Source organism: Vanellus vanellus (genome assembly GCF_965231255.1).
Source record: "Vanellus vanellus genome assembly, chromosome: 12".
NCBI lineage: Eukaryota > Metazoa > Chordata > Aves > Charadriiformes > Charadriidae > Vanellus > Vanellus vanellus.
The window spans coordinates 18,013,615-18,040,809 of record NC_138917.1 but is presented as its reverse complement, the minus strand read 5'-3'; the positions used below and the strand labels follow the sequence as shown (position 1 = coordinate 18,040,809).

General features: G+C 37.3%; 1 protein-coding gene across 2 annotated transcripts in view; it reads right to left on the bottom strand.

The window, feature by feature from the left end:
• Positions 1–3,114: 3,114 nt before the first annotated feature.
• The window catches only part of CHD9 (chromodomain helicase DNA binding protein 9), an 81,178-nt gene continuing 57,097 nt past the window's right edge, over positions 3,115–27,195 (bottom strand). For both annotated transcript variants that reach the window (XM_082489309.1, XM_082489310.1), the window contains exons 19-38: positions 26,404–26,514; positions 25,529–25,725; positions 24,537–24,736; positions 23,896–24,055; positions 22,889–22,978; positions 21,767–21,870; positions 21,519–21,636; positions 20,784–20,841; positions 20,414–20,456; positions 20,033–20,252; positions 19,715–19,917; positions 18,544–19,452; positions 16,296–16,459; positions 14,016–14,288; positions 13,015–13,183; positions 11,819–11,958; positions 11,104–11,325; positions 10,185–10,313; positions 8,045–8,149; positions 3,115–6,585 (exon numbers count right to left, since the gene is read on the bottom strand). In XM_082489309.1, the coding sequence (XP_082345435.1) occupies positions 5,722–6,585; positions 8,045–8,149; positions 10,185–10,313; positions 11,104–11,325; positions 11,819–11,958; positions 13,015–13,183; positions 14,016–14,288; positions 16,296–16,459; positions 18,544–19,452; positions 19,715–19,917; positions 20,033–20,252; positions 20,414–20,456; positions 20,784–20,841; positions 21,519–21,636; positions 21,767–21,870; positions 22,889–22,978; positions 23,896–24,055; positions 24,537–24,736; positions 25,529–25,725; positions 26,404–26,514 (4,479 nt within the window). In that variant the 3' untranslated portion in view covers positions 3,115–5,721. The remainder of the gene's footprint in view (positions 6,586–8,044; positions 8,150–10,184; positions 10,314–11,103; positions 11,326–11,818; positions 11,959–13,014; positions 13,184–14,015; positions 14,289–16,295; positions 16,460–18,543; positions 19,453–19,714; positions 19,918–20,032; positions 20,253–20,413; positions 20,457–20,783; positions 20,842–21,518; positions 21,637–21,766; positions 21,871–22,888; positions 22,979–23,895; positions 24,056–24,536; positions 24,737–25,528; positions 25,726–26,403; positions 26,515–27,195) is intronic.

The following is a 27,195-nucleotide window of genomic DNA, read 5'->3' as shown; positions in this document are numbered from 1 at the left end:
AAGTCTGATCTAATAAGGCAAGTCCAAGATGACCAGCCCTTAGAATTTGTGTAAGGAGGAAAACACACCACAGAAACCTTTCTTCCAGTGTCCTCCCTGCAACCTTCCCAACACAGCCAGTCTCCTGATACTTACAATGCTATTCTGCCAATTTGCACGACTTTATCAGGAATCTTCCAACACTTGCTATTTCACCTTAAGCCTCGGTTGATGAAGATCAATAATTACATGAAGATTTAGGCTGTCTTGTGGAACGGAGAATGTTTCTTCATCTCATGACTCTGAGAAACATTCATAACACTGAAAAGCAAAAAAAAAAAAAAAATCAAGTTTATTTAGGTTAAAATTGCTGCTGCATTAAAAAAATTAAGCAGCGGGCACTTATCTCATTTAGGGACTAGGAGTTAGAAACTTTGCCTTTACAGGAGCACAAAGCCGAGTTCCTACCACCTGCTTTGAGAAGCTGAACAGAGATCAAACAGTGCAAAGGAGAGGAGCTGACACAGTAGTTCCCAAATCAAAAGCTGTTCTCTTCCAAGAAGAGAAAACAGCTTGAGGACATGCTATCAGTTTGGGTGAGCATTGGTGAAAAAGACAGACGATAGCATATCTGACATTAGGATCCCAAAAATTTCCCAAACCAGTCTCCCTTATATGCAGAACAAACCATAAAAGGATTATGCACAAGAGACCTTACCTAATGAGAATTTTACACTCCTAAGTTGTTCACAGTTGAAGCAGACAAGAGGCAGGGAAAAAAAAGTCCTCATTTTGCAGAGTAAGTTTACAGCAGGATGTTGTGAATGGCACTTTTCCTTCCTTCCCTCCTTGTGTGAGAGGGCTTGAAAGAAAGCAGTGTTAAGGAAAAAAAAAATCATAGCCTTGATTTGGCTAATTTGAAAATGTCTCCTTTTAAGTAGAGAAATGCTAGAGTTTGATTAATGCCAAGCAGTTTGGATTTTTTAAAAAGAAATCTGAATGTTAGCTAGCTAGAGTATAAAATACTATAAATTGATGCTAAAATTTAAATTATGTAAGTCCAAGTGTTTTGGGGTCATAACTATTCTGAACGGAGACACTTACCTGTATGTACTTCTCCATTTCAAGACTTCAGCCCACCCTATTTTGTGGACAATTTTCCTTAATTCTTTGTATTTATTTCTCAGTGAACAGTGTTCCTAAAATGCAGGGCTAAAAATTGAAATATAACAATCAAAATATTGTTTATGATTTCTGGCAGCCTGGAACTTTTGGCAATAATGAATGATGTTAATTTACTGACACCACTACAGTTATAATGCATTTCAACATCCTTCCTCTGGGTATACTGGCAGTATTTTCAAAGACCTATCTCACACGTACTAAATTACTAAAAGCCAGAAAAGGTTCAAGAATAGCTTTCCTCAGGGAAATGTTAACTGAAACTTACCTTTGTCATCAGAGACACTTAACCATCAGAAGTCCCTGCTGTATCTCTTAACAGAAAAGTTTCATTTTAGAAATCATTAGTTACAAAGTGATGAGTATTTTCTTGCTGTTATGGAAAGGTATTATCTTTATTTCCTTTTCCTCTAAATGTGACAAAGAAATGGTATCGCCTGTCTGTACAATATTAGGGCCATTTAGATAAGCCAGGAGAGTTATTTTGTAAACTCCCTCAGCTACACTAGTGTAGTCTCCTCTGCGGACACCAGCATAACTCTGATGGCCCAACAACATACAGATATAAAATCTGAAGTGTTGCTCAACAACAGCAGTGTTAAGTCCCACGTTACACTGCTACAGCTTGCTTATGATGAAGATAATTATAGGTGTAATAGAACTAGATCAGAAACTGTTTATACAACTAAATGTTAGTAACTTTCACATCAGAAATAATTCCATATAATGCTGCACAGCAGACCCCTTTATATTAACCACGTACACCAGGCATGCTTTATCTCACTACGCCTTAAACGCGGGCATTAAGAAGTAACCATTCATTTTGACGGTGTATCAGTACTATTGTACAGAGCAATAAATCAAAACCGGATTACTAAATAACAACGCAGAAACAATTTTCTCAGAAACAAGATATACCAAATAGGACAGGAATTTGCCTGGGACACCTTGTTAATAATACCATCTGGTCACCTTATCCAGATGCTGTTTCAGAAAAGTTTAAAGGAGTGCAAGAAATTTAACGCCAATTCTGTGCCCAAATCATCTGTTCCTTGGAAATAATGTCATTAAAAAATAAGTCTAGTCATATTTTAATTTACAGGCTGAGAGGATTGGATTTCCCCTTCCTCCCCCTTTTTTTTTATATCTTTGACAGTTTTCTAATAGACCTGCTAAAAATAAATTTTAAAAGATACTATTAGGGATTCTGCAGGACTTTGAAGGAAAAAAGAAACAGGAGAACACAAGAACAGAGCTCGTATGAGTATATGCATTTTTATCGCCTGTGTACAGATTTGAGAAAGCATGATCATGATCTAAAGACAAAATTCAGACTGGAATAAATAAGAAGGATACCACTGAATCATTCAAGGGCAATGACAGGTTAAAACAAGGCGGCACCCAACAACCAGGAGACAACTTGCGTTCAGGAATGTCCATGCCCTGTATGAAATATACGAAAAATAGCAATAGTGAGTTCTGTGTACATAATTAAAAGATTTAGTAAACAAGTAGAAAGTAATGCAGGGTTTTAAGAAGAAAGATTCAAAAGGTACTCTGCTGTCAACATGCTTACCCCAGAACATTAGATGAATTATTATTTCAAATTAAGTCAACTTTTGGACCAGACCCTAGACTGTACACTCCTTTCTAACTGTAACTACTGAAAGGCTGCAACAACAGCTTATTTTGTTTGTAAGACAACAGAATTACAGGAAATGGATTCCCAGAAAAATTATACAACAGTAAAGCATGGTCTTTGGGGGGGGTGGTGTGTGGTGTATATGCGCTACATCCTTGGCTTATATATATTTTTTTTTTTTTTTTTAAGGTCTTAAGAATAACTCCAGTTTTAGAGCTTAACACTGAAACTTAACTTTTGCTGCTGAAAGACACATGTTTAATCCTCACACAGACAGCATTATTTTCACATATTGAGGCCGACATCATGGGTAGTCAAAGAATATGTTTAATAAAAAATAATTAAACTTCCATTTGCTCTATAGAACATCATAGAAAGTAATTCAATAAATTACAAATGACTTTTTAAGACGCTTGTTCAACTACAGAAAGCAAATTCAGACTACACAGAACACAACTGGCAAATATTGCAAATGTCCAAAAAAAACCTGGACTAAGACTTGGATCATGAAGCCTGAAACAAGGGATAGAAATACAAGGCAATAACAGCTAAGGTTCTTTTAGTAACTACCAACACACACTTTATCATCACCTTGGATATCCTTTTAATTTTAACTTCAGTATTAGTGTAATTCTACTGAGGTTTCCTTATAACCCTTAACTTTATACAACCGTATTTGCATATAGTTTAGCTGATAGTGGGACATTTTTTTCCCCTTCTGGTTCAAAGTGATTAGAAATAAACCCAATATTTTATGTTCAAGTCTACACCAGCCTTCATTACTTGAAACTGTAATTGCCTTATTACATAGAAAGAATCACTAGAATGGTAACCAAACTCACTTGACCATAATTAGGAAAATACTTTATTTCATAAATCTGATATAAATTAGGTTTTAGCCACAAGATTTAGGATTTGTTTTGTGGGGTAAGGGTGGGAAGTGATGGTATTGTTGACATACTCCATCAGCAAACTAAGTTAATAACTGTTTGTAAAACTTTGGCTATTTCATAGATGCATCCTAGTTAAATAAAAGTGCTATATTACAAAGGGCAAAATATTAAATATGAAATACTTTTTCATCATGAAGAATTGCTACCCCCTTCTCTTGGCAGTTTTTAATTTTCACTATTGCTAAGACACTGCATGAAGGGCCAAAAATCAGAATACTATTTGGGAAAATACGTAACCAGCACAATCCAAATGGTACTTGTATAATTGTTTAATTACATGTAATACTGCTTCTAATCATGGGGCTAGTTATTTTGCACATAGAAACTTATATTTCATTGGTAAAGTTCTTGATAAAAAACAACACAGTTGTTTTACTGTACAAGCAAGCAACAGAACTATATCAAAATATACAGTTTTTGTTTTTGTTTTTTTTTTTTTTATTTTATTTTATTTTTAAATTTATCCCTTTGTAAAGCTTTTTCAATGACTTCTACTAGTACCTGTATCTATTTTCTCTTAACACTTGCCTATTCTTGGACCGCAAACGATGTAACCAAGGTCAACTGAAGTCTCACTCAGTTCAGAACTTCCGTAAATGTGAATCTGGGCCTCAACTGTGTCAGAGTAATAGCAGCTTAAGAAGAAGGAGGAATCATCACAGATCAAATATTAGGCAGATTTTATACAGTAAAGGGTTCTAAGGATTTGGACTTAAACAGATGTCTTATGCCCTGTTATTGTGGTCTCTAGGAATAATTTGTCTTCCTTACTATTCAAAGTGCTTTTTCTTTAGTGGGTAACTCAGCATAATATATGAAGTGATATCCCAATAATGATTTTGGATAATATTTAATATTTAGTCAGATTTAAATCTGCAGAGAAGTTTAAACTCAAAAGGAGTTCAAAACTATCTATACTTTATTTACCATTATTAACTGGTAACTCCAGGAGGTTTTATGACATAAAACACAAATAGAAATTTACACAAACAAAGCAAACAAACAATTTTTACATGAAGTATGCAGTGTTGAAAGGTCTTTTCAGTGGCACTTTATGACAGTTTGCCTCTTCTGAGTCTTGGGGAAACTGCTCCTCATTTTGGGACTTATAATTCTGCCGAGGGAGCCCAAAACTTTGCAAGGTGTAAACTAAATAGATCTACATGGTGCCAGGTAGCATGAGATAAGACAGTTTTAGCTTTAATTTCCCCTTACTGCTGTCAAAGAGAACAGTTGTAGTAAGGGGGAAAAAAACGCCAAAAGTCTTATCTCAAATAACTCAGATTTTAACATGATATACAGGATGTCTTTAGAAAACAAAACAAAACCTGAAAACAAGTAATAGAAACCAATGTAAACTTCCTAAACTAACTCAGCTGAGGTAACAGGTAGCCAGTTTAATTGGCTGATTGGGAAAAATTTATCTTCTTTTAAACACACTTGTACCTGAATTGGAAACAGCAGTGCATCACAACACTAGAGCATTTTCATGTAATTAAAGCAATGGATGGTGATGTAGATTCTACAGCTTTCATGACATTCATTAGCTGCCCAAATTATTGCTGAGTTTTGATCTGTAAATTATAAGTGTCAAGGAGGCTGTAAAACTATATTCAAATTAAATCAATAATATGCATAAAGTATTCTGTGTTCACTGCAAATATATTAAATATACAGCTCTTACTTGAGCATTATTTTCATAAAATTAACCCCCCAACAAAATTATAATGCCTTTTGTTGTAATTTTACACCATTGTGTATTTGATAGTACATACAAGTTCAGAAACTTATGAACTTCAAGAAATATTACATGCAAAACGTCTCTGAAAGCAGTTTGCACTTCTAAACAAATACTGAAATGTTCGGTCAGTAAATCATTGATGCACTCAACACTGGGTTATTTACAATGAAATAATTAAAGAATAAATTCAAAATCAGTTTATAATTTAAGTGCAGAGTCTGGGGTCAGTCTTCATCGCTAGAATCTGAATCCTCAGATGAAGACGATGTACTATCAGATCCAGATGAAGCATCTGCTTTCTCTGAACCCTCATCTGTGCTGTTTTCGTTGTGAGAGCTTGGCTCTGTTCCCCCTTTGTCTTCCTGATCTCTAACCCTAGAATTTTCCTCCTTTTCTTCTGTGGGCTTGGCTGAGCCCGTGTCATTGCTTTCACTGTTCTGTACATCAAAAATATTAGACTGAGACAAAGCTGGGATATGAAGATTAAGGCCTGGAGTGAGAAGCATCCCTGGGTAAAGTATGTTGGACAAAAGTAATGGGTTAAGAGAGAGAGGATTGGCAGCTGCAGCAGCAGAGGATGTCGAGGGAGAACTTGAAACAGAGTTTTCACCACCAGTATCCGTATTTTGGTCTTCTGTCCTTTCTTTCTTTATATCTGCCTCCTTTGAATCGCTTCCCTTTTTTTCCTCTGAAACAGATTCCGCGGACTTTGTCAGAAGTCCTCCCATGCCCAGCAGGTTTGGTAATCCAGCCATCCCCGACAGCAGCATGGGGAACATGGCAGCCATGTTCTTCGCTTCTCCTCCAGTAGTTAAGCCAGCTGGCATTCCCATCAATCCCGCTGTGACTTGCAGCGACTGCAGGTTTTGCAGGTTTTGTTGTAAGGCCTGAAGACTAGGCAGATCCACTCCTGGAAGCAATCCGTTAGCTAGCAGAGGGTTCACTGATACGCTTGCAGTGGTGGCAGCAGCTGCAGCTGCTGTTGCCTTGGCAGTCTCACTTTTGGGGCGCCTTCCTCTCCGGCTTACTTCTTCCCGCACAACAGGTCCAGTGAGAATACGGTCAAACATACCTTCTGGAAGAAATCCCTGCAAGAAACACATTGGGTATTTTTAGTATTTTGAGAAAAGTAAAAGCAAGCAAAAGGCCCGTGTGTACAGTAGCGGTGTCAAAGATTATTCTGGTATGCTAGCACAGCATACCAGAAGCGGTCTTCATCTCCAGACTGCTCACTGGGATCTGTGGTGACGCTGCGCTATCACATCTCAAACAGCTAAAGGCCCATTTCCACAGTGGGGTCTACACGGATTATCTTCTCAGACCCTCTGCTAACTCATCCTTAGAGGTTTGTTCGCAGCTCAAGCCAAACATAGCTCATTATAGGAGCAATCTCAATTTAAGAACTGAAACAGCACTGCTTTGCAGTATCACCATACTCCAATCGTTTGATGGTTTAATTAAAAAAATTACTCAATTTAAAGTTAAATACAAATGCGCGATTGCACACAGACCAACAATCTCCAAGCCCTTTTTATTATTGTCTAACGTCCTCATATTTCACCTCATCCATAAACTTAAGAATAAACAGTAAAGACTCAAGTTCAATTAAAATTCAATTAAAGTTCAAAATATGTCATTATTTTCAAGGCAAACAGAGAATGAACTTGGAATCATACACCAATGACGCTTAAAAGGAAAGAAAGACCAGCTCTGTAATAGTTCCCATAATGCAAATGTGTACCTACTGGTTTGTTGGAACCGTGGACAAAGTTTATCAAAACACTTTCTTCTTTTAAATTTAACCAAGTACAAACCTCAAATTCACTGAATGCATCTTGCTACTAGTAAGAAGCTGGCTCAGGATTACTAGGAAATGTAGTACTTTTATCACTAACTTTGTTGGTAATCCATAGAGAAGGAATACGTGGGCAACACTGAAGTTGTAGGCCAGACGTACTCCCAAAAATATGTTAACATATTAACCTTGTTCCCTCCACTGGAATCTCACCACTACTTTTTAGCTAAAACCAAAACCTCTAAGAAATAGAGAACAGAAATTCTAAGTAGCAGAAAATAGCTATATTAATACTTGATTTACATTTTGATTGAAGATAGTAATTTCTTAAAGGCGCATACTGTAAGTAAATTAATTTCAAAAATAAAGTAAGTATTTAAAATTATATTTATCTTCCTAACTGTAACTTTAAGATTAAGAAAGTATTCTGTGAGCTAATACCTTTCCTAAAAACCTTCAAGGCTGCATTTATGAGAAGAAAAAGTCACAGTATTGTAGCACTTTCAACCAAATCTCTAATTTCGGTTTGCCAGCTGCTGTCCCTCTCTTCTTCCTACTCACAGCTGTGCCAAACCAGTTTAGGGAACTGAGCTGGCAGAAAAAAAGCTAACATTGACTCACATTCCGCATTTAATGTAATACCAGAAACGAAAAGCATGCCTTTTGGCGTGCTTCCCCCCACCCCCCCGTTTGCCCTGTTTGTTTTTAAGACACATTTCACGTCACAGTTATCTTATTCTGCAAATACTCACAGACTGTTTTACAACTTCTCCCCATTCAGGAGCCACTCCATACTCTGGATTTTCTTTCAAGAACCTGCATAAATCCTTCAGAGGGGGAGCAAACGCACCCCCTACCTGAGAAACAGAAGATACAAGTCAGGAAATGCTTCTCATTCGGTAAGAGAAATGCAACATTTATACCTGACACTGTTTCATTTTTGCCTTTTATATAGCACAATGCAAATAAAGCTTCACTTTAAATTATCAATGAGTATTACACAGCTTTTGATTGGTACCTGGTGGTGTATGCGAGATACTCTTGATTTGCTCTAAATTTACTAAACTCAAACTCATCTATTAAACTCATCCTTTGCAACTTAAATATTTGACATTCCTACTGACCTTTAGTATCAGAGTTTATTTAGACATGCAATGAATGAAAGAGCAACTACATGAACAGAAAACAGCGGTCCAAGTATTAACAAGAAGGTTGTAATTACAGTCTTGTTAAACTTTCCCTTTATCCAATAAATCGGTCCTATTTTATCATTTCAGTCAACTTCTAAAATTACTTCCATTAAGAGCCTCTGCTTCTCTTGTGAAATTATTTCTTGTATTTTTTTCATGCGAAAAAGGCCAAGTTAAGATTGCTAGACAGCGCGTCCTAATAAAATTATATAAGCAGGAAAATAAGCTTTCAAATTAACCAGAAATATTATTCAGATCCAGAAAGAAAGAAGAAACAGTAGAAAGAAGAAAGGAAAGGAATTCCAGTTTCTGATCAACTTTCCCTATAAACTGCAACTTAAACTCACATTTTTCTAGGCTACTTTTGGTCCCCTCACTCCCTGCTACTAAATGTGTAATTGAACTAAAAAAAGAAAATGAGACAAAATGAGTTTGGTGATGCAGAGAAGTTGAGGACAGGTTATAAATGGGAAAACTGAGGTTAACAAAGTAACAGAACAGTCAACGACGGTGTGGAAATTTAATAGTGAAAAAAATCAATCGTGAAAATACAGGCTTTTACAGCAAGCACAGATCAAATCTCTCACTCCTTGATCATTGACTTTGAAAAAGATTCCTCAGGGCACAGCTTACTGTAGAGCAGCCAAAGGTCTGTTTTTCGAGAGACTAGCAACAATACAAGTTCCTCTTTAGAGCTGCTGCCCCGATGCACTGAAGAGATTAAAGACTCTCAAATTCTGCCTCGCTCTCCTCTACAGATGCAAAAAGCTTCTGACCTTAATACAGCAGCATAAAAAACAACCTTCCTGCTTTCCTTGCAACTGCTCTGTAACAAAAAGAAAAGCTAGCAGTATCACAAGAGAAAATGCTCCATACATTGATGCAAAGACTCAAAGACTCCCACTGGAATGCTGCTCTGCTGCTACATTGACATTCAAAGACACCATCCCACACATCTGTCCAAATTCATCCAATAAACCACAGCAGCGTTCTGCATGCTTTTCTCAAATATTGCCTTTTAGCCTTCCCCAAAGCCTATTCAAATGCATTATGCCCTTCCCAAACTTTGATCACCTGTCCAAAAACTTGAATTCAGTACCTGGTCTCCCATCTTCCACTGTTGGGATTGTACACAAGAATGCCCCTTCTACTTTTGTTCCCCTGTTGCACTACTGTTTAACCCACCAATATGATTTGCAATGGTGAACCATAAACATCAAATGCCAGCAATAACTGAAAAAAACCAAGAGCAAAATAATCCAGTACACAGGATTTAAGCAATTGTAACGGACAAGTTTCTATGCAGGATGCACTACCAATATAATTTTAATCATGTCAAAAGTCGTAACGAGAAGACACACACAAAATTTCAAACTTATGAGAAAGTTGCTACTTTGATCAGAACAACATATATTTCAGTGGCCACGCCTCCGTGTTAGTCAATGGCACAAATATGGCAATATAGAGGCTTCAATTCTATCTGAACATAAACCATGGGGTTAAGTTTCTGTCCATATCTTACATATTTTCATAGTTGCAAAACGTTTACTAAACCATTGTCATTGACTTCCTGACTCTGTGCCAAAAACCTTAAAACAGAAACCTTTCATTTGCACACAGTATTGTAACAAGTGTAATATTAGGGTTCTTCATTTCAGGTAACATTTGGGGAATATCGGAATGGGAACAGAAATCTGAGTACCTTTCTTGCGTTTCTTCTATTTATGAGCTGAACACGTTCTTCACCAGTCAAACTATTAACATCCAGTTTATTAGGGTTTCGACAACGGTGTCTTTTTTGTTTGGGCCTCCCATCGTGCAGCTGCATCCTCTGTTATAAAGGAATTTAAAAGCCAATTATCTTCCTGACGTAACTGTTTTAAAAATGGTAATATATCTGTGCGTTCAATTGAAGCCATCTTTGATTTCAGAAGTATTTTAGTAGCAATACTAGCTTACTAATCACAATCATATAATAAGCAGCCCAGCAGACAGCACTAAATCCTCTCTCTGATGCCCCCACCATTGCTTGTTTTAATAATTCCTCATTTTTCAACAGTGCTTTAACTGTGAGGACTGTTGTTACTATTTTGTATTATAACAGCTTTAGGGAGAAGTAAGGTTGTTATTCCAGATGTCATAAATATAATTTTCTTACATTCTGTTCAACATAAACAAATCTCAAATTCAGAGCTAAAATGAGAATGTCATACCACACAAACACCACTACCATATGACTGTAACGGAGGTACGAGATACACCCCACAGTAAAGTTTTTAATCCTCCTGCACATCACTAAACATGCTGTCACACATTTTCAGCTCCCATCATCAGTATCATGGTAATATGAGTCTTCTTATCTCAGATAGTTTTTCTCATCCTAGGTAAAATTAGACAAAGATCAAATGTCTTTTAATATTGCTTTTCTCAGCAACTACGTTTTTGAGGGAAAAGCAAGGCTTGTGGAGCTCAAATTACCTAGAAAGAAACAGATATGTTCCTTTCCCTAAACAAAACAGAAGACAGAAAGAATAATTCCCTGTAACATCGAATACAAATTCAAATACATTTTGTGAGAAGTATTTTACTGTCTAGCTAAAACAGAGCTGAAAAATACTTACAGGAATACAAGCACCTGAATCTTCAACATATCCAGGATGTTCTTTAAGCCACCTTTCTAAATCTTTTCTTTTGGGGGCATCATCACCTGCAAGCCTTGTTCCATCTTTTAGGTTAATAACTGGAACCGGACTCTCCGCATCGAGCATGCCTTGGGGCTGCGTGTAAGGGAGTGCTGGGTTTATTCCTGCAGCAGCTTGACAGGAGTTAATACCTGGATTAACCTGGAGAAATTAAAAACATTTGACTAAATTCTCCATAAAAAACAAACTATCACAATTACTCCATACGATACAATGAAGGCCACAGTCCTGCAGACCATTATGCACACACTCAAGGAGTCAGTGAGGTTACACGTGCCATAAATACAGCCCCCTTTTAAGCTACTATACAACCAGGTCCTGTAACAGATGTTACAGGAAAAGATGAGTGTTGCTAGGTAAATAACAAGTTTTTGTTATTTACAGTTCATCAAAACTAGAATTAAACTTACTTTTTTAAAATAGTTATCAATATTGAATATATCTAATATTTAGTAAAACTCTACCAGTTCCCATTTGTGTAGTCATAAAATGGTCAGTGAACAATTTCACAAAAAACCTCAACCCAACAGTTGAGTAATAAAGTTTTATTGTATGCTGACAGCTGGTTATGCTCAGTTAAGGGATTAACAGTAATCTGGACCTTATTTTTGGATGTAAAATCAAGTTTACTTACATGATTAGGCTGTTTATTTCTATTTATAAACAGGACATCAACTCCTTCCACATTCCTCCTCCTTCCTCTTCTCTTTTTGACTACAGGCTGACTGTCAACTATGACTCCATTGGCACTGGCTGTTAAGTGACTGGAAGTACCTAATTAACGACACAATAAAATTAGTGTCAGATGCTTGAGCTGTTTTTAACAAGAAACGTGTCTGAATAAAAAAAGGAAATAAAATTACTTTTAACAGTGCAAGTGCATATAATTTCTACATGTAATATCTAACAGAAATTGTCTTTTGTTTTATGACTGCTTAAAACACTATTAATATCAGGCTCTGAAAAGCCACTCTACTATGAAAGTTTCCTTTTACTGTCCCCTACCCCTTCCAAATAAATCTGTACAGGGAGGAAGGCTGTTAAAAACTGCTGACATCGCACACACTCAGAGGCAGACATCCCTAAACAAATGTTTATAACAAGACCTTAATGGTATGTCACAAAAGAACAAGAAAGTACAAAATGCAAGTGAAGGGCAGTATTTTGTTAAAGGAAATGTCCTCGTCTGTGTATGTATGCAATCTTGATAAATTGCAGTCATTTAATCACAAGCTGGTGTAAATCAAGCACCCAATTCTGATAATTTCAAATGTTTTAATCCAAATTTTAACTGCTTACTTCAGGCTTATTTTTATTTTTCAGTGTACACCTACTGTTATTTTTTATGAAAATAAGCTATTTTTTTTTTGGTCTAAGCCAAAAATTGGTTCTGAGCTATTGTCCACCAATGTTTCTTTACATGAGGCACAGGAAAGAACAGGAAGGGAGCAAACTGACATGGGCATAAATCTGGGACTCTTCATCTTTACTTACAAACTAGCCACAGTAAGTTCTCATTTAAACTGGCAGTGTAGAGTGATGCACTTCATAATTATTAAAATCTTCTGGGGGTGTTTATAATGTATAATGGCATTCTTCTAATAAATGAATGTTACAGTGATACTACGAGAGAGTATTCATGTGGTCCAACCTCAAGCCTCAACTTAGGTGCCCAGTTTCCCTAACACACTGGGAGAATTCCTCCAGACTGCAGTTTAGAACAAACAACACTGCAAACATCTCTCTCCACTGCTTATACATGGAGATCAAGAGAAGAACCTAGAAGATAAGATTTAACACTAACCCTTATCCCTCTGATATTTTACATACCTGATTCAGGAAGCGATTTTGGGAAGTTGACAAGGCTGGTTTCTGAAGCACTCTGGAGTTCACGTAGCCGAGCCAGGTATTGCTGCTGTCCCAATGCACCTTCATCGCTTTCAAATGGCCTTTTCTGAGACAGTCCCTGCTTCTGAAAAGTCAATTTCAAACCACCTTCCTGTTAAATAAATGCCAGGGTTAGAAGAGTCTCTTCTGAAGCAGAAATGACTACTTCATAATCAGGGTTCTCACATACAAACAGTTACTCCATAAGAGTTGAGGAAGAATGAAAACATTGTATTATACCTTAAAATAAGTCTTGCTTCTCCTCCACGTAAAAACAAAATTGAACAGAGATTTCATGGAATTGCTTCTATGAATACAAATTTTAAATTATCTACTACCTCAACTGAAAAATCCAGACACTGAACAGCTGTCTACCTCCCTAATCCAGTCCTAAAGAAACGCCAAACCCAATTACAAGAGGAAATTTTCATACATTTTTATGGGCTACAAACAGGTCACAAACTACAGATAAGAAAAACGGTTGAAGCTTCTAGCCTGCATTTAAACTGGGAAATTTACCTATAACCCTCCAAAAGGCCATGAAATAATTAAGCGCTTGCTGGATAGGACACACCGAAATATTTATAAAAAGCGAAACAACAGAAATACCTTATTTTACTACTGCTTACTGCTGTTTCTTAAAAATGGCATAAACTGGACTGTCTTAGGAAGCACCAGAATGGCAAAATTTCAATTCAGAGAGAGGGAAATAACAATGATTCCTTCCAGTGGCTTATGCAAATTAAAAAGAACAACAACAACAACAAAAAAAAACCCAAACCAAACCCCAAAACCAAACACTCAATGCCCAGAAGCAGCAGACCCAAATACCCACAAACAAGTGTGTGAAGGAAGTGAGAGTGAGAGCAGGCAGCCACTTGCAGGTAAAGCATGCCGCACACCGCAATCGCAATCAGGTCCTAGGGCAATAAAAATAAACATACGTCATTGATTTTCACTGTAAACTCCTTTTCTCGTACATGCTTCTTCACCTTTGACATCTGTGGTGATTGATCATATTCTTCTTTAACACCTGCAAGAGGGGGTGTTGGTGCGCTGGGCTCACTGTAATCTGCAGCTGCACCTGGGCTATCCAGAAGTTTGGTTGTGTAGAAAGATGCCACCGTACTGCTGTCATAGCTCCTTCTCGCCAAAGGCCATTTGCCTTTCAACACTGTTTGACAAATACTGTCAAGTCGATTAATCATAACTCGATCCTAAAAAACAGAGAAAATATTTTTGTAAGAGTAATGCTTACCAACACCGTACACATTAGATTGATGTATTATCTTCTAACTCTAAAAAGAAGAGAAAAGACAACATTTTTAAGCACTGGACTTAAAAGATTTCTAAGTTCCTGGATTTGTACTGATTTCCTGTAACAGTTTGTGAAGGCCACCTCTGTGCTTATTTTCACCAGCTGTAAACAAATACACAGTCTCTCTCACCTATACAGGGTCTGCGGCTTGCGAATGCTTGCAACACATTATCCCACTGATGTTTTAAGGAAAGATAGAGTAACGATCGAAGCAGGATTTGTAGGTCTGGCTTTGCTACATTGGCAGCTGGCAAACAGTATTTATGCGACTACATCTACAGGCTTTTATTCACGTCTCATTTTAGCTTTTGAAACCATATTGTTCCTCACTGACAGTCTTCAGACACCAAACACAGATTTGACTTCACACACCTGCATAATACACGGATCTCGAGTCCCAGTAACCTCAGCTAAGTATGCAGGCTCCAGAAACTACCATGTTTTCCCCTCATTTCAGAGTGCAGTTATTTGACAAAGAAAACGTGTGAACACTAAAGTTACCTGTTCTGTAAGCAAACATTTTTGTTGCCAAAAAAGCCTGGTTTGATACACTCTGAATGCCATTTTCCACAATCTGCCAAGCATCTGTGACATGAAGATTATGCTCCCCTTCTCAAAATGAACATTCAAAAACTATGAAAAGTATTCTCTAGATTTAAATGCATCTTCCAGGAGCAAAGGTAACAACAACTAAAAGCTCCCGAAGTTCAGATCCTACATCTATTTTCCCCGTTTCGTCACCCTTCGTCTCCTGCGTTGCCTTCCTTTTTAAACTTTTCTCAACTGGTTGACCTTGAAACATTTCCTTCATTACGAGCTTGTGATCTGGCTCAATTTCAAGCTGACTTGCAACTTATGCCTGTTCCACAGAAGGAGATTTTGAAATTATGTTTTTTTAATTGAAATACCTTTAATGTGTTTTTTAATATAGCATATGCCCAGCAACACACTAAACATGCTAAAACATGCTACAATTTCTTTAGAACTATTGAAAAACATAAGCATCAAAAATCTGTGACAGAAGTTAACATCCCATGGGCTTTCCTACACTTTAAAAAAAAAAAAAAGTTGCACACTAAAACCTGTAACTGTAATACTAACTATAAAAGCAAGTATATTTTTCAGACCCAGAAAACATCCAAGTCAGTATCATTTTCCTTATACGTCAGGAGAGAAACCTATCCAAAAATATATCACAGTTAAAGTTTATGTACTGAAGAGGCATTCCAACAATGCGTAATTTTTGCTTCATCTTCTTAGTTAAACTAGTAATTGAGAGGGTAAGAAACTGCACTGTGGTCTTCCAAAAGCGTAAAAATATTCAGTATTTATTTCAAACGAGGTGAATTTCCAGTCACTTAGTGTTGTTATCTTTTCAAAGTATACTTTATAATGCCACTAACTCACATATGAATCATATAAATTTTAACATAAAAGTTGCATTACACCTGTGCTTCAACCCGCCTATACTTTAACATGGCTTAGAATTTTGCAATGTAGCAGGAGTTGTCCTACTACTATTAAGAAATCTTTTCTAATATTTGGCTAAACTGATTCCTTGCTCTGTTTCATTTTTTATGTTCTTTTGTACTACTCTAAACATTTCCTCTCGCGGACTTAAGAACATCCAAATACCTGATAAATTACCTCATCTTCATCTCAAATATGCTTTCTTTAGAGTTCCGGTTCCTATGTGAACATTCTCTCTTTTACAGCTATAGCTATATAACTGACGTATAAAATGATTTGTCATAATTCTGTTTTTTTTTTTTTTTTTCCCTCTTTTTTTTTTCTCCAAGATCTTGCCACAACTCAGTGGTATGGTTTTAACACATTTCATTGAATACTAATGTCACAGTCCACCTTCCCCTAAACTTTGGTCTTCAAAGGAGTATTATAAACTTGCCTTTGGCCAGTAGGATGCAGCCAACAGGTATCCACCTTGCAGGAGATAACTGGAATTTGGTGTTCCATTGTTCATCTGGAAACTGTCTTGCGTCTCATCTTGTGTGGTACTCAGAGAGGCAACACTCTCTTCATCATATGCTTTTATATGCGGGGTTCCTTCTGCTAAATAAAACCACTAATCATTTGATGTCGTAAAGAAGTTAAACACTCATTTTAAGAGGTCCAGGTGAACAAAACACACAGAACAATGCTCAGAGAAAGTCCAAACACAAAGTTGAACTGAAGAATTAAACTTTTGGGTTTTCAGGATGACTGTTAACTCTTTTCTTGGTACGTAAGTGCCACACATATTCCTGTTAATATTTCAACACCTTAACATGTCAAATCTTTAGCTATTAGAAATTAGAGTAGTCTGACAGACAGTCCTTACTTATTTTAACATATTTCCTTTGTAAGCCAACATGCACTAAAATATAGAATTAAACTGAAATGAAAGGTGTCTATCACCAGAATGTGGCATATCTACTGGGGTACTACTTTTAAAAACCACCCCATTTCATTTACTGGATGGCATGCTGGATGTTCCACACCTTGAACACGTGTGTCTGCATCATTTAATTTTAATCACACAGGATTTTCTCTGACTTTCTTACACTTCCCTCCTCATTATTCTTTCATTTTTGCCTCCATCCATACAACAATGCAAGTTTCACTGTCATGGGGAAACAGTCCAAAACTAAAAAAAGTGTTACCTGAAAAGGTAAATACTACATCAGCACAACCAGTAAAAGTACGGAGGGAAAATTCTACAGAATTCAGATTTGTCCTTAATAATAGCTATATATCGAGTCATCTGACACAATTTAGGTCTCCCTTAAAAGTTGTTTCAAATATGAAAAGTATGCCAAAGGTCCATGATCATTGCACAACACATGAAATAAAAGCTGGGCTTAAAATTAAGATGCAGATAAAGTTAACAGAATTTTCCAGCATTTACCAATCTCTTCAACACCAAGTTACAGCAAAATAGCCACCAAAAGAAAGGTTGACTGATTTACAAGATTTTGCAGTCTGAGGGTGGCACAATCACTCGCCTAAACAGACTGAGCTGGCAGAAAGCAAGCCTAATATTTGGACTTGTACCACATGTTGTAGTATCCACCATCTAGATCTAAATATTTATGTTATAGAAGCACTTCTTTTCTCTCGCTGTTTTAATGTTTGCATGCAAATGTTTCCTCTGAAAATTTTTCTTCCACTGCTACAGGCAGTAGCAACTTAATCACCTGTTTAAGTGGCATTTTACTTGCCCAGTAATAATTTTCCCAGTAAATTAACCCTATGGTTTCCATTTGTCATTTCCACAGACAAGAGGATTCACCTGATTAACATAATGCCTTTTTCCCCAGAGGTACTGGGAAAAAAACTAGCTTATTTACTGATGCTGTAATCCTACCACCTAACTTCAGCCTTTTCCTTTTTCCATTACCATTTGTTACCATACAGTGGAGAAACCTTTTCACATGCTGAATTTCAACAGGGCAGGACTAGAGGACACTTCATAGTACCAAACTAAGAAATGTATTGGATAATGATTGGTTGGTTTATTAATAATATTAAATCACTTCCTGATCATAGGTTTCTGAAACTTTCAGAAGTGTCTCTGTTATTTGGTCCCACGCTGTGTAATCACCTCAGTCTTTTCTAAATAGCAACGTACTTTTAAGCGTTTGAAAATTTTCAGTGCAAGTACACTGCGTGGCCACCTCCAATTTACAAGAAGCAGCAGCTTACAGTACTCTATAGCTTGGACAGAAGGAAGCCTGCATAAACGCAGGAGGAAGCTACAAAGACAGGTGAGCAAGGGTAGAAAAAACAAACAGGGAAACCAAACAAATATATTCAGGAAGAAAAAGAAACAGTAGTAGGAAATAGACACACACAATGAATTTCCAGAAACCATTAGCCACTCAAGCTCAAGTCTCCTCCCACAGGTGAGCCAGAGGCACAGTACACTTGCTTAGGGCATCAGTCAAGAAATCCTAACTACCTCATCCAAGGCACTGATATGAAGCAAAAAAAAAAATGCTGTATCTCTGAAATCCATCCAACTCACTTGAAGAACCAAGCAAAAATATTTAACTTTACGTTTGTGGGATTTAATATCCTTTTTAAGACATTTTTCCATTAAGAATAAACTTGTTCAGTTTAAGAGTTATACTGCAGAAATAAGACTCCACGCTTACCACGTTTTTGTGCCTCCTCTTCATCACTATCACTCTCTTCAGACGACGATGATGATGACGATGATGAGGATGAGGATGATGATGAAGAGGATGAAGATGCTGAAGAACAAGATGAAGATGACGAAGAGCTAGAGCCTGACCGAGAGTGTGAACAAGATGAGGAAGATGAAGAGGATGAAGAAGATGACCTGGAAGAACAGGATGATCTATCTGAGTCAGAATCTGAGTCAGAGCTAGAGTCAGACCCCCTTTTGCTGACTCTCTGTTTTTTGGAAGCTGGGTTTGGGGTTAGAGGCTCTGTCCTGGCTGCCACCATGCGCCTGTCCGTTTCAGTCTTCACGCTAGGTTTGTGGTCTGTATTTTGTATTGGGGTGCCATTTTTCGGACTCAGAGGTTCAGATTTCATTAGTGTCTGTGTCTCCTCTGTAGACATAGATTCCTCTTCAGAAGACTGAGGGTCCTCTTTCAGATTTTCATTTTTAGCTTTTGTGTCCTCAAAAGCATTCACTTTAGCATCTGACAATCTTGACTGAGGCGTAAGAGGAGAAGCAGCTAATGCCATCTGGTACTGATGCAACAGTGGAGTAGAAGTCCTTGAGAGTGCCACTTTATTTTGATTATAGTTCCTCTGGGCAGACATAAATGAGAGTTCAGGATCACGAAGAATATGATAATCTGTCCTGCTAACTCCATGTTTAGCAGCTCCAATAAGTAAATCCCTGTCATGAGTCCCACACTCCCACCAGACAGGCAAGTCTGGGTTTGGCTGGCATAGTTTTAGTCGTTCAAACAACTGCGGGTGTCTAAGAGCCTGTTCTCGCACTTTCCTTAGGAGTTCAATGCGATACAACGTCCGCGAAGCACGCTCCTCTGTAATCGGTTGGATAAAAATGTTTGGGTCTACGAGTTCTGTATCGAAACAAAACAAAGATGAGAATCTGGCAAAAAAAACCCAAACAACCAAACCACTGCAAATCAATACTAGAAGTAGATGGCTTTAATCAGTTAATATGTATCTCCCCATTATAAGCTCTCAATTTTATCTTAACGTGTTTCCTTATCTCCTTCTCCCCCATTTTTATTTTGGAACATGTGAAAGAAAACCTTGTTAAGATGAGCACTGGCAACAGAAACTAAAGATAAAACTAAAAGCAAACACACATACACCCACCTTCTTTTGAGGGGAGACGACAGACTCTCCGGCACATTGACATAAACGCATACAAGTACTTCTCTAAGCTCTCATCAGTTTTCTTATGTAGCCTAGCCATCGCTCTAAATTTGGTCCAATCAAACCGGCCCCTTTCAGGATCAAACACCACTCCAAATGTGGACACAACTCTGTAAAAGTCAGCTTCTTCCCTTCTCGTCCATCTTGATCAACAAGAAGAAAATTGGAAATTCTGTCATTGTCTTCACTATTTCACACAGCTAGCAATTATAAGTTCTAAGAATGTACTATAAATGAGTATTTGCGTGCTGCACATACCTTTGCTGTCTTTCAATCTTCGCAGCCATCTTTGGATTTAGAGCCGCTTCTTCATATGGAGGCTGCATCATACTAGTTTGTATCGTGAACGCTGGCGGGATCTGCTGGGCCTGCCTATTTTTACTTGTTCGTTGATAAGCTGTTATTAGGCGTCGAAGACGTGTTGTTAAGGCAGACTGAGTGGGCCAATAGATTTTGTCTCCTTCCATCATTTGTCCATCTACATGAAAACAAAGTCAGAGGTAAACAAAGGAGTTAATTGTTGCTGGTGCTTATGGTTCTACACTAGGCAATCTAAATACGTTTTAGCGAAGAGCCAGGAGAATGGAAACAGTTCAAAATAGATTGAATTGGCTCAGACTTGAAGTTTTAAGTATTTACCTCCATCTGCTATTACAAGATCACCCGGGGATGAAACATCATCCTGTAGAAAAACAAAAGCGAAGCAAAATTAAAAACGTAGCCCTCTCCAGAGATTTAGGTTAAACTTACATCTTGCAGACAATTTATGAATATGACAAAGAAGAAGAGTAACGTATATTTTGGACAAATGGCTACCAAGGCATATAACAGAATTAATACAACAATTCCCTCCCATTCCCCGCCGCCCACATAACTGCAGAAACACACAGAGTAAGTTCTATCAATTTAGAGAAATACAGAAAAAATTGCAATAGTTTGCTCAACAAAAAGGTGGAAGTATTACATTCTAAGTGTGTTAAAAGGAGCTATTAATAGGTGCCTACTATACCTCTATGTCATCTTTAAACATTGCTGGTGCTGGTTTATATTCTGGATCTTCTACATCCCTGTTAAAATTTCAACACAAAAGAACCCATCTCAGTAATATTTCAGAAGTCTTTACACTTTTTTCAATAAAGCAAAACTCACTGAAGTTTAGGTAGATATATCGTATTTAATTTTCTATTTGAAACGAGGCAAATATTTCATAGCAGCTGTGGCTTGAATCCTGCCCCCCTCAATTCACTATCTCATTCAAAGATATTCTTTACGAGCACAGCTGCTAACCTCACTGAGGAAGCAATGAATAAAAGCAGTTCTCCCTTTCAGCAGTTACCAGTGATACTCCGCTTGACCTACTGGGGTCACTGGTTAGCTACACAAGACTAACACACCAAGCTGACTGATGTGAAATCAAGTTAAATGGGTCTGTAGTACTCCGCCTCTGAAGGCTTTTGCACTTCAGTGTCTAAATAATATTTCTGATACAGCAACACAAGGTAGAGCCCCTGTTAACAAGTTGCTGCATTTTTCCCTTAACTGTGAAGTCCCCAACTTCAGTGGTTCTCTTACACTGTTCCTAACTCTTTTCCACTCTGTGGGAATAAAATCAAAGTAGTATTCTTCACAACGACGACATCAAACTAGCATAAAACCAGTTAAGAAGAGAATAAAGTACAACATTTTAAGTTCAGCCACATTTACTTTAAGGCCCCGAAACATTAATGCCCTTAAGAGCCCATACCCATCAATATAATCATTTGCTCTCTGTTCGGCAGCAACTGCTTTTTCATCCGGCTTGCCAACCCTTTCCAAGAAGCACAGAGCTGGGTCTGCTCTGATAGTGTTGTATTTTTCATAACCTACAAAGGAAAAAAAAAAATAGAAAAGTAGCACAAATTCAACTTTCAGAGTAAGCTATCAAAAAATTGAGTGTAGGGTGTTCATATTGAGGGGCGGGGAAGTACATATGTTGTCATTCATATTACTCACCATGTTTAAAAACTCCAATTAGAAGGGATTTATCTGCATCTGCATCCCACCACTCGGCAGGGACTTCAGAGTGATCTGGCTCAGGGACCCAAACATCAATTTCACTAAGGAGAATCACCAACAGCACACCAACATCAATAATACTCAGAGGAAGAAATAGATTTTTATTTTCTCTTTGCACATTTGTACTTTATGTGGGATTTTTAAACTCTCTTCAAGCACACATATCCAACATTCCATGTCCAGCAAACTAATTCAAAGATTACTTTGAAGGTTTTAGAGAGTCCTAGGATTGAAATGTTCAATTTTTTTATGCACTTTGTTATTTAACAGCAAGTAACAGTTAAAAAGGGGATCATTACACTACTAAGCCACACAATACAATATTAATTTATCATTAAGAATAATTTCAATAACCTAAAGAAACTGAGGCATCCAGGTTTTCACCTCTGCATTCAGTAAGACCCTAAAACCAGCAATTCAAAACACCCAGATAACTTGTTTTGTATTTGACAGAAACCAATAACAGCAAAAGAATATGAAAAGCAGAACCAGCATACAATATTATTCCTCTCTCAGTAAACTCTGTCATTTCATAGCAGTTTGTGCTTGCAAAACTCAGCAAACAGAGGATTATCTGCTTTTGTAGTTAACAGCCTGAGATGGACTGTTCTTCCACAAATGTTTACAACAGCTTTCTGAATCAAATTAAAACTTTCTATCCACCACAAGCTCCTGTAGCAGTGAGTTCAAGAATTTCCAAATGGCAATACTTCCATTAAATAAAGTATTAACGGAACATGCAGCACATAATCAAAAGTGTGCACAAAGAGGCAGGAAACCCCCACCAGTTAGAATGTATAGAACTCTATCTTTCGCTCGCTTTCTCAGTCTATTTGACTTAAATAATTTTACTTCGTATAGTTAGACTCATAATTAGGAATCAGGACTTCCTCATGTCAAATGGATACAAAGTGCTTAGTAAACAAAACCAGTTTTCTCACAGCCTAAGGATACAAATATTTGGTTTTAACATTTCTAATTTAGGTCTAGGAAGATTTCTGAATTTTCATTTGATACTTTACATTTAAAATAAACAAGCAAAAAACCTCTATACTTTACCTGGAATCAATTCCATCAAACACCTTCTGGAATTCATTACCAATGACTTCTTGTTTTAAGTAATACAGCATTCTTACTCGAAGCAAGACCCTACACAAAGAAAAACAGAAACACAAATATTAGCACTCCCAAAGCTTTCAATAGTCATGGGTGGCTTTGTTTTGTCTTTTGTAATATCACAAAGCTTTCAAGTAATTTTCCTAAAACACACTTCCTTTAGTAAAAAGGAGATAACCTCCAATTCAGGTCACCTAATGCTTTTCCAGATCATTTCATTGCAAAAAGTCTTCCAAATTCTAGACACAGACCAGGGCCAGCAGAATACTTCTCACTTGCTTCATAAAACACCGCTGAGAACAAACTGCTATTTCCCTTTTCCTACTTAGGAGATTCCCTTAGGGCGGACAATGAACATCTTTCACATCACCTTTTCATTCCTTCTCACTTAGAATTTAGTGCATGACCCCCTCGATGGCTTCTCTAATGCTTTAGCGCAGTTCTTGGCTACAGCTGTATAAAGTTTTCAAGCACGAGTATGACAAGTTTTGCTACAGAAAAATGATTTATCTAAACCAAGCTTATTCATGGCTATGAATGAGCTGTCAACAAGCTAGTAGCTCAGATGCCTAGAAAACATGGCAGGTAAACAGCACAGAAGATTGAGCGGCAATGACTTTAGTGCTTTCAGTTTCCTTGCTAACCACTCCTGGTCCTCTGGCTGCGACAAGGCTCCCCAAACATGCTATCAAGATCTCTCTCTCTCTTTCTCTGTACAGACACAAACATACAGTTTCTTTAAAAACAACACCACGATTATTTTAAATATTAAACGCTTGGTTCACCTCCTAATACACTGCAACTTATTTATTCTAGTCAAGCTAACATTAAAACTTGTTTCTTCATGGCGCCACGAGTATTTTCAAGTCTTCTAAGACAATGGGGAATCGGAGGAAAAAAGAATCTTTACATAAACGCTGACAGACTTTCACACTTCAGCCACTGCTTACTTGTTGCAATGGTGTTTTATGTGCTTTTTGTATCCTTCATCTTGCAACAGATGTTCTGGATTGTATTTTCGAAGCCATTCTGCTTTGTGTATATCAAAAGTGCTCGCCTGGGTCTTCACTTTTTTTCCTTTTCTTCCTCTAGGCACAGGGGCTGATAAGCCTGTATAATTTAAAATACAGTACAGTAAGAGCAACAGGTAGGTATAGATCCCCGTGATACTTATAGTTCCTATATCGTATAACAGTATTGTGAGCCACAGTGCAGAAAAAATACTAGCAACTCAGCCTCTAGCACGAGTATTTTCTGCTGTCTCTCAGAGCATCTCTGGAGTACACTGCACCAGCTAAGGACAAAGCACGAGAGGGGAAAGAAAGGACAGTGTGTTGTCGCCTACTATGAAACAGAATGGGTTCCTACAAACCAAAATGACAGTTTACACAGAGTATACCAATCCATTTGCCAAACACAAAGCACAGCAGAAATGACACTACTTTTCCCATCAATTGAATTGCGTATCTGGAATAAATTCCATTTATTTCAAGTAGACTCATTCAGAGATATTTTTTTAGCTGTTTTTATCCCAGTACCGCAGGCTTAAGTACATGAAACTATTTAACAGCAGAAACACTTAAATCCTTACCAAGGTGATTCTGTAACTCTCGTGTTTGCCCATCCTCTGTTGGGGTAATGAGATCCCATATAAAACTTTTTATTTTCTCATCCCCTCTGTAGTGAACAAGACAATAGGCTAACAGAGCTCGGCAAATTATCTCCACATCCTGTTCATTCAGCTGTCTCTTGAAGCGACCATGTGACAAAATTTCTCTCCATCGACCCCACCTAGTCCAAAGCGAAACACAAATCAGCACTTCAAAGTAAAACACTTGGGTAGCCTGTAGATTTCTGTTACAAAAGGGAATTTCTCTGTAAAATATTTAGCTTTCCACTTTTTCCCTTTAGGTTAAGTTACTGAGCGGAAATATGAAAGTAACATTTGCAACAAAACTACATCTGTTTAAAAAAGTCTTAAACAAAACTTGCCTGTTTACAGAAACGTATGGATGATTGTTTTACACTTTTAAGACGCAAAATTGACGGGAACTCATACTGATAAGCACAGAGAGCCATTTATCTTATAAAGTGGGTGTGAGAAGACCTTTTTAGTTTTTTTACTTCCAAATCACCATATCTGATTTAAGTGTGCTTAAAATAACTGGTTAGATTTTTCAGTTTCTATTTGCACCTCATGGAAGCGCAAGATGTTCTGCAATTATGAACATCAAGTCACCTACCAAGCTTTTTTTCAGATATTTATTTATTTACAGTTTTCAGCCTGCCTGCACCTACTGTAATGATTTTTAGAGACGCTACTGCAGTGCCCATGTTAAATGTCATAATCTCCTTTGAAGAGAGATTTTCACCCCTCTAACACTTCTTCAACTGCAAATCGTCAGAAAGATTTATACAGGGTGCATGATAAATTCACCTCAATTAATATTCTAAATAAATTCTATATATACACACCAGGTTATTGCCAATATAGCTAAAAGTTACTCCACAAATACAATTTAGTAGATGGGAAAATACTATTTTTTTAAAACTTCCTAGAATGAAGCAGGATGTATACACTACCCGTAGACCAGCAAGTTTTTTTCCACCCGAAAGCACTCTGTTCTTCCATATCCATTGGAACGGTCACAAGGCCTGCGGAGTTTTGGTTTATCATCACCCTCGCTCTCCACTTCCGACAGCTCGGCCAGCTCATCTTTCGTAGCGCTAAAGGGCCGGGTTTGTTTCCTAATTCTTGGGGTATCAATAACCAGGCTGTTCTGCAAAGTTTCAAACAAACCGTATCAGAGAAACAGTTGATAAGTTTTTCTTAAGTAGACGGCTTCAGTTCAGAAACAACAGTTTCTAGCTAATGTCATTAATACGCATTTTGTAAAGACATCACAGTAAACATCCATAAAGCAAGTGAAACATTTTATGGTATTTACGGTGACAAAAACCAGGTCTCATACTATGATGCCAGTACAGTAGTTATAAACAATACTGAATACCTTATCTGAGCTGAATACTTACACAGACTACACTGGGGTCTGCGTGAGTAAAAGTGGGCACTGAAACGTTTTTAGAACTGACTGCATGGAATGTCTTCAAGTACAGGACACAACTTCCAGTACTATAAAATTGATGTAATTTTAAGTCAGTTACTTTGCAGATTCCAGCCCAGGATTTGCAGACGGAGAAACAGGGCAATCAGAACAATTACACACTTTCAACCGTTCCAGGTCTTCTACAAAAACCAAAGACGCCCAAACTCTTTTGGGACAGCAGGGAGCTAGGAAATACTAAAGCTAACAGCAGGCTGCTTACCCAGCACAAAAAGTCTGATTTGTTGAAATATTTACCAAAAAAGCACCAGAAATCCTACACCTCCTATTGCAGAATTCAACAGCAAGAACATACTTGAAAAAAATGTGCATTAAAAAAAGAGAAGTACTTACTCTACCACTGATAGCATCTATATCTATTTCTGCTTTTTTGGCCCATTTCTGCCAGAAGTTGGGATCATCTAATGAAATATCAGTCCTGTTTCCAGATGCAACAAAACTAGCCTGTAATAAACAAAACCAAATCTTACCAACATCATACATCAAAAGTTTGTAGATTGTGAATGCCTCAGTGCTGTGAAGACGACATAACTTCATTTTATCAAAATCTCCCAAGCAGCTGTTAAGACTTTAGAAGTTACTTACAGCGCAAAGCAACTCAAAAGCTCTCCTCCCCCTTAATTTTTTAAAATCAGATCCATAATATATCAGAAAAATCTAATGAACTTTTATACACCATCAGGAGAGAAGAACATTAAGCAGCAAGATTCTTCTGCTTCTAAGTCTGAATCTAAATTACTTGAATGGAAGAAAATAGAATCTTTTGAAGAGGCTTATCAGCATTTGGGGATTTCATCTCATGCAAAAGTACTCGCTTGAGGGAAATTTCAAAGGAGCATTTAAACTACCAACAATCAAAGCTTGAGAGCATGGAATAAGCTTAATTTCAGAAGGCATTTAAAAAACCCCGGTACACTGCTTTTGGGAAAAGAGTAAATACATATAAAAATTTCTAACTCTTCTGATAAAAAGACAGTGATGATGATGTTTCCTAATTGGTTTCCTATCACTTCTTTAGAAGTCTATTTCTTATTTAAGCCACAATCAGCAAGATATAAGACAGCCTAAATAAATCTATATTTATAAATAATAAATATACATTTTTATTCTAAAAGGTTTTCCTTT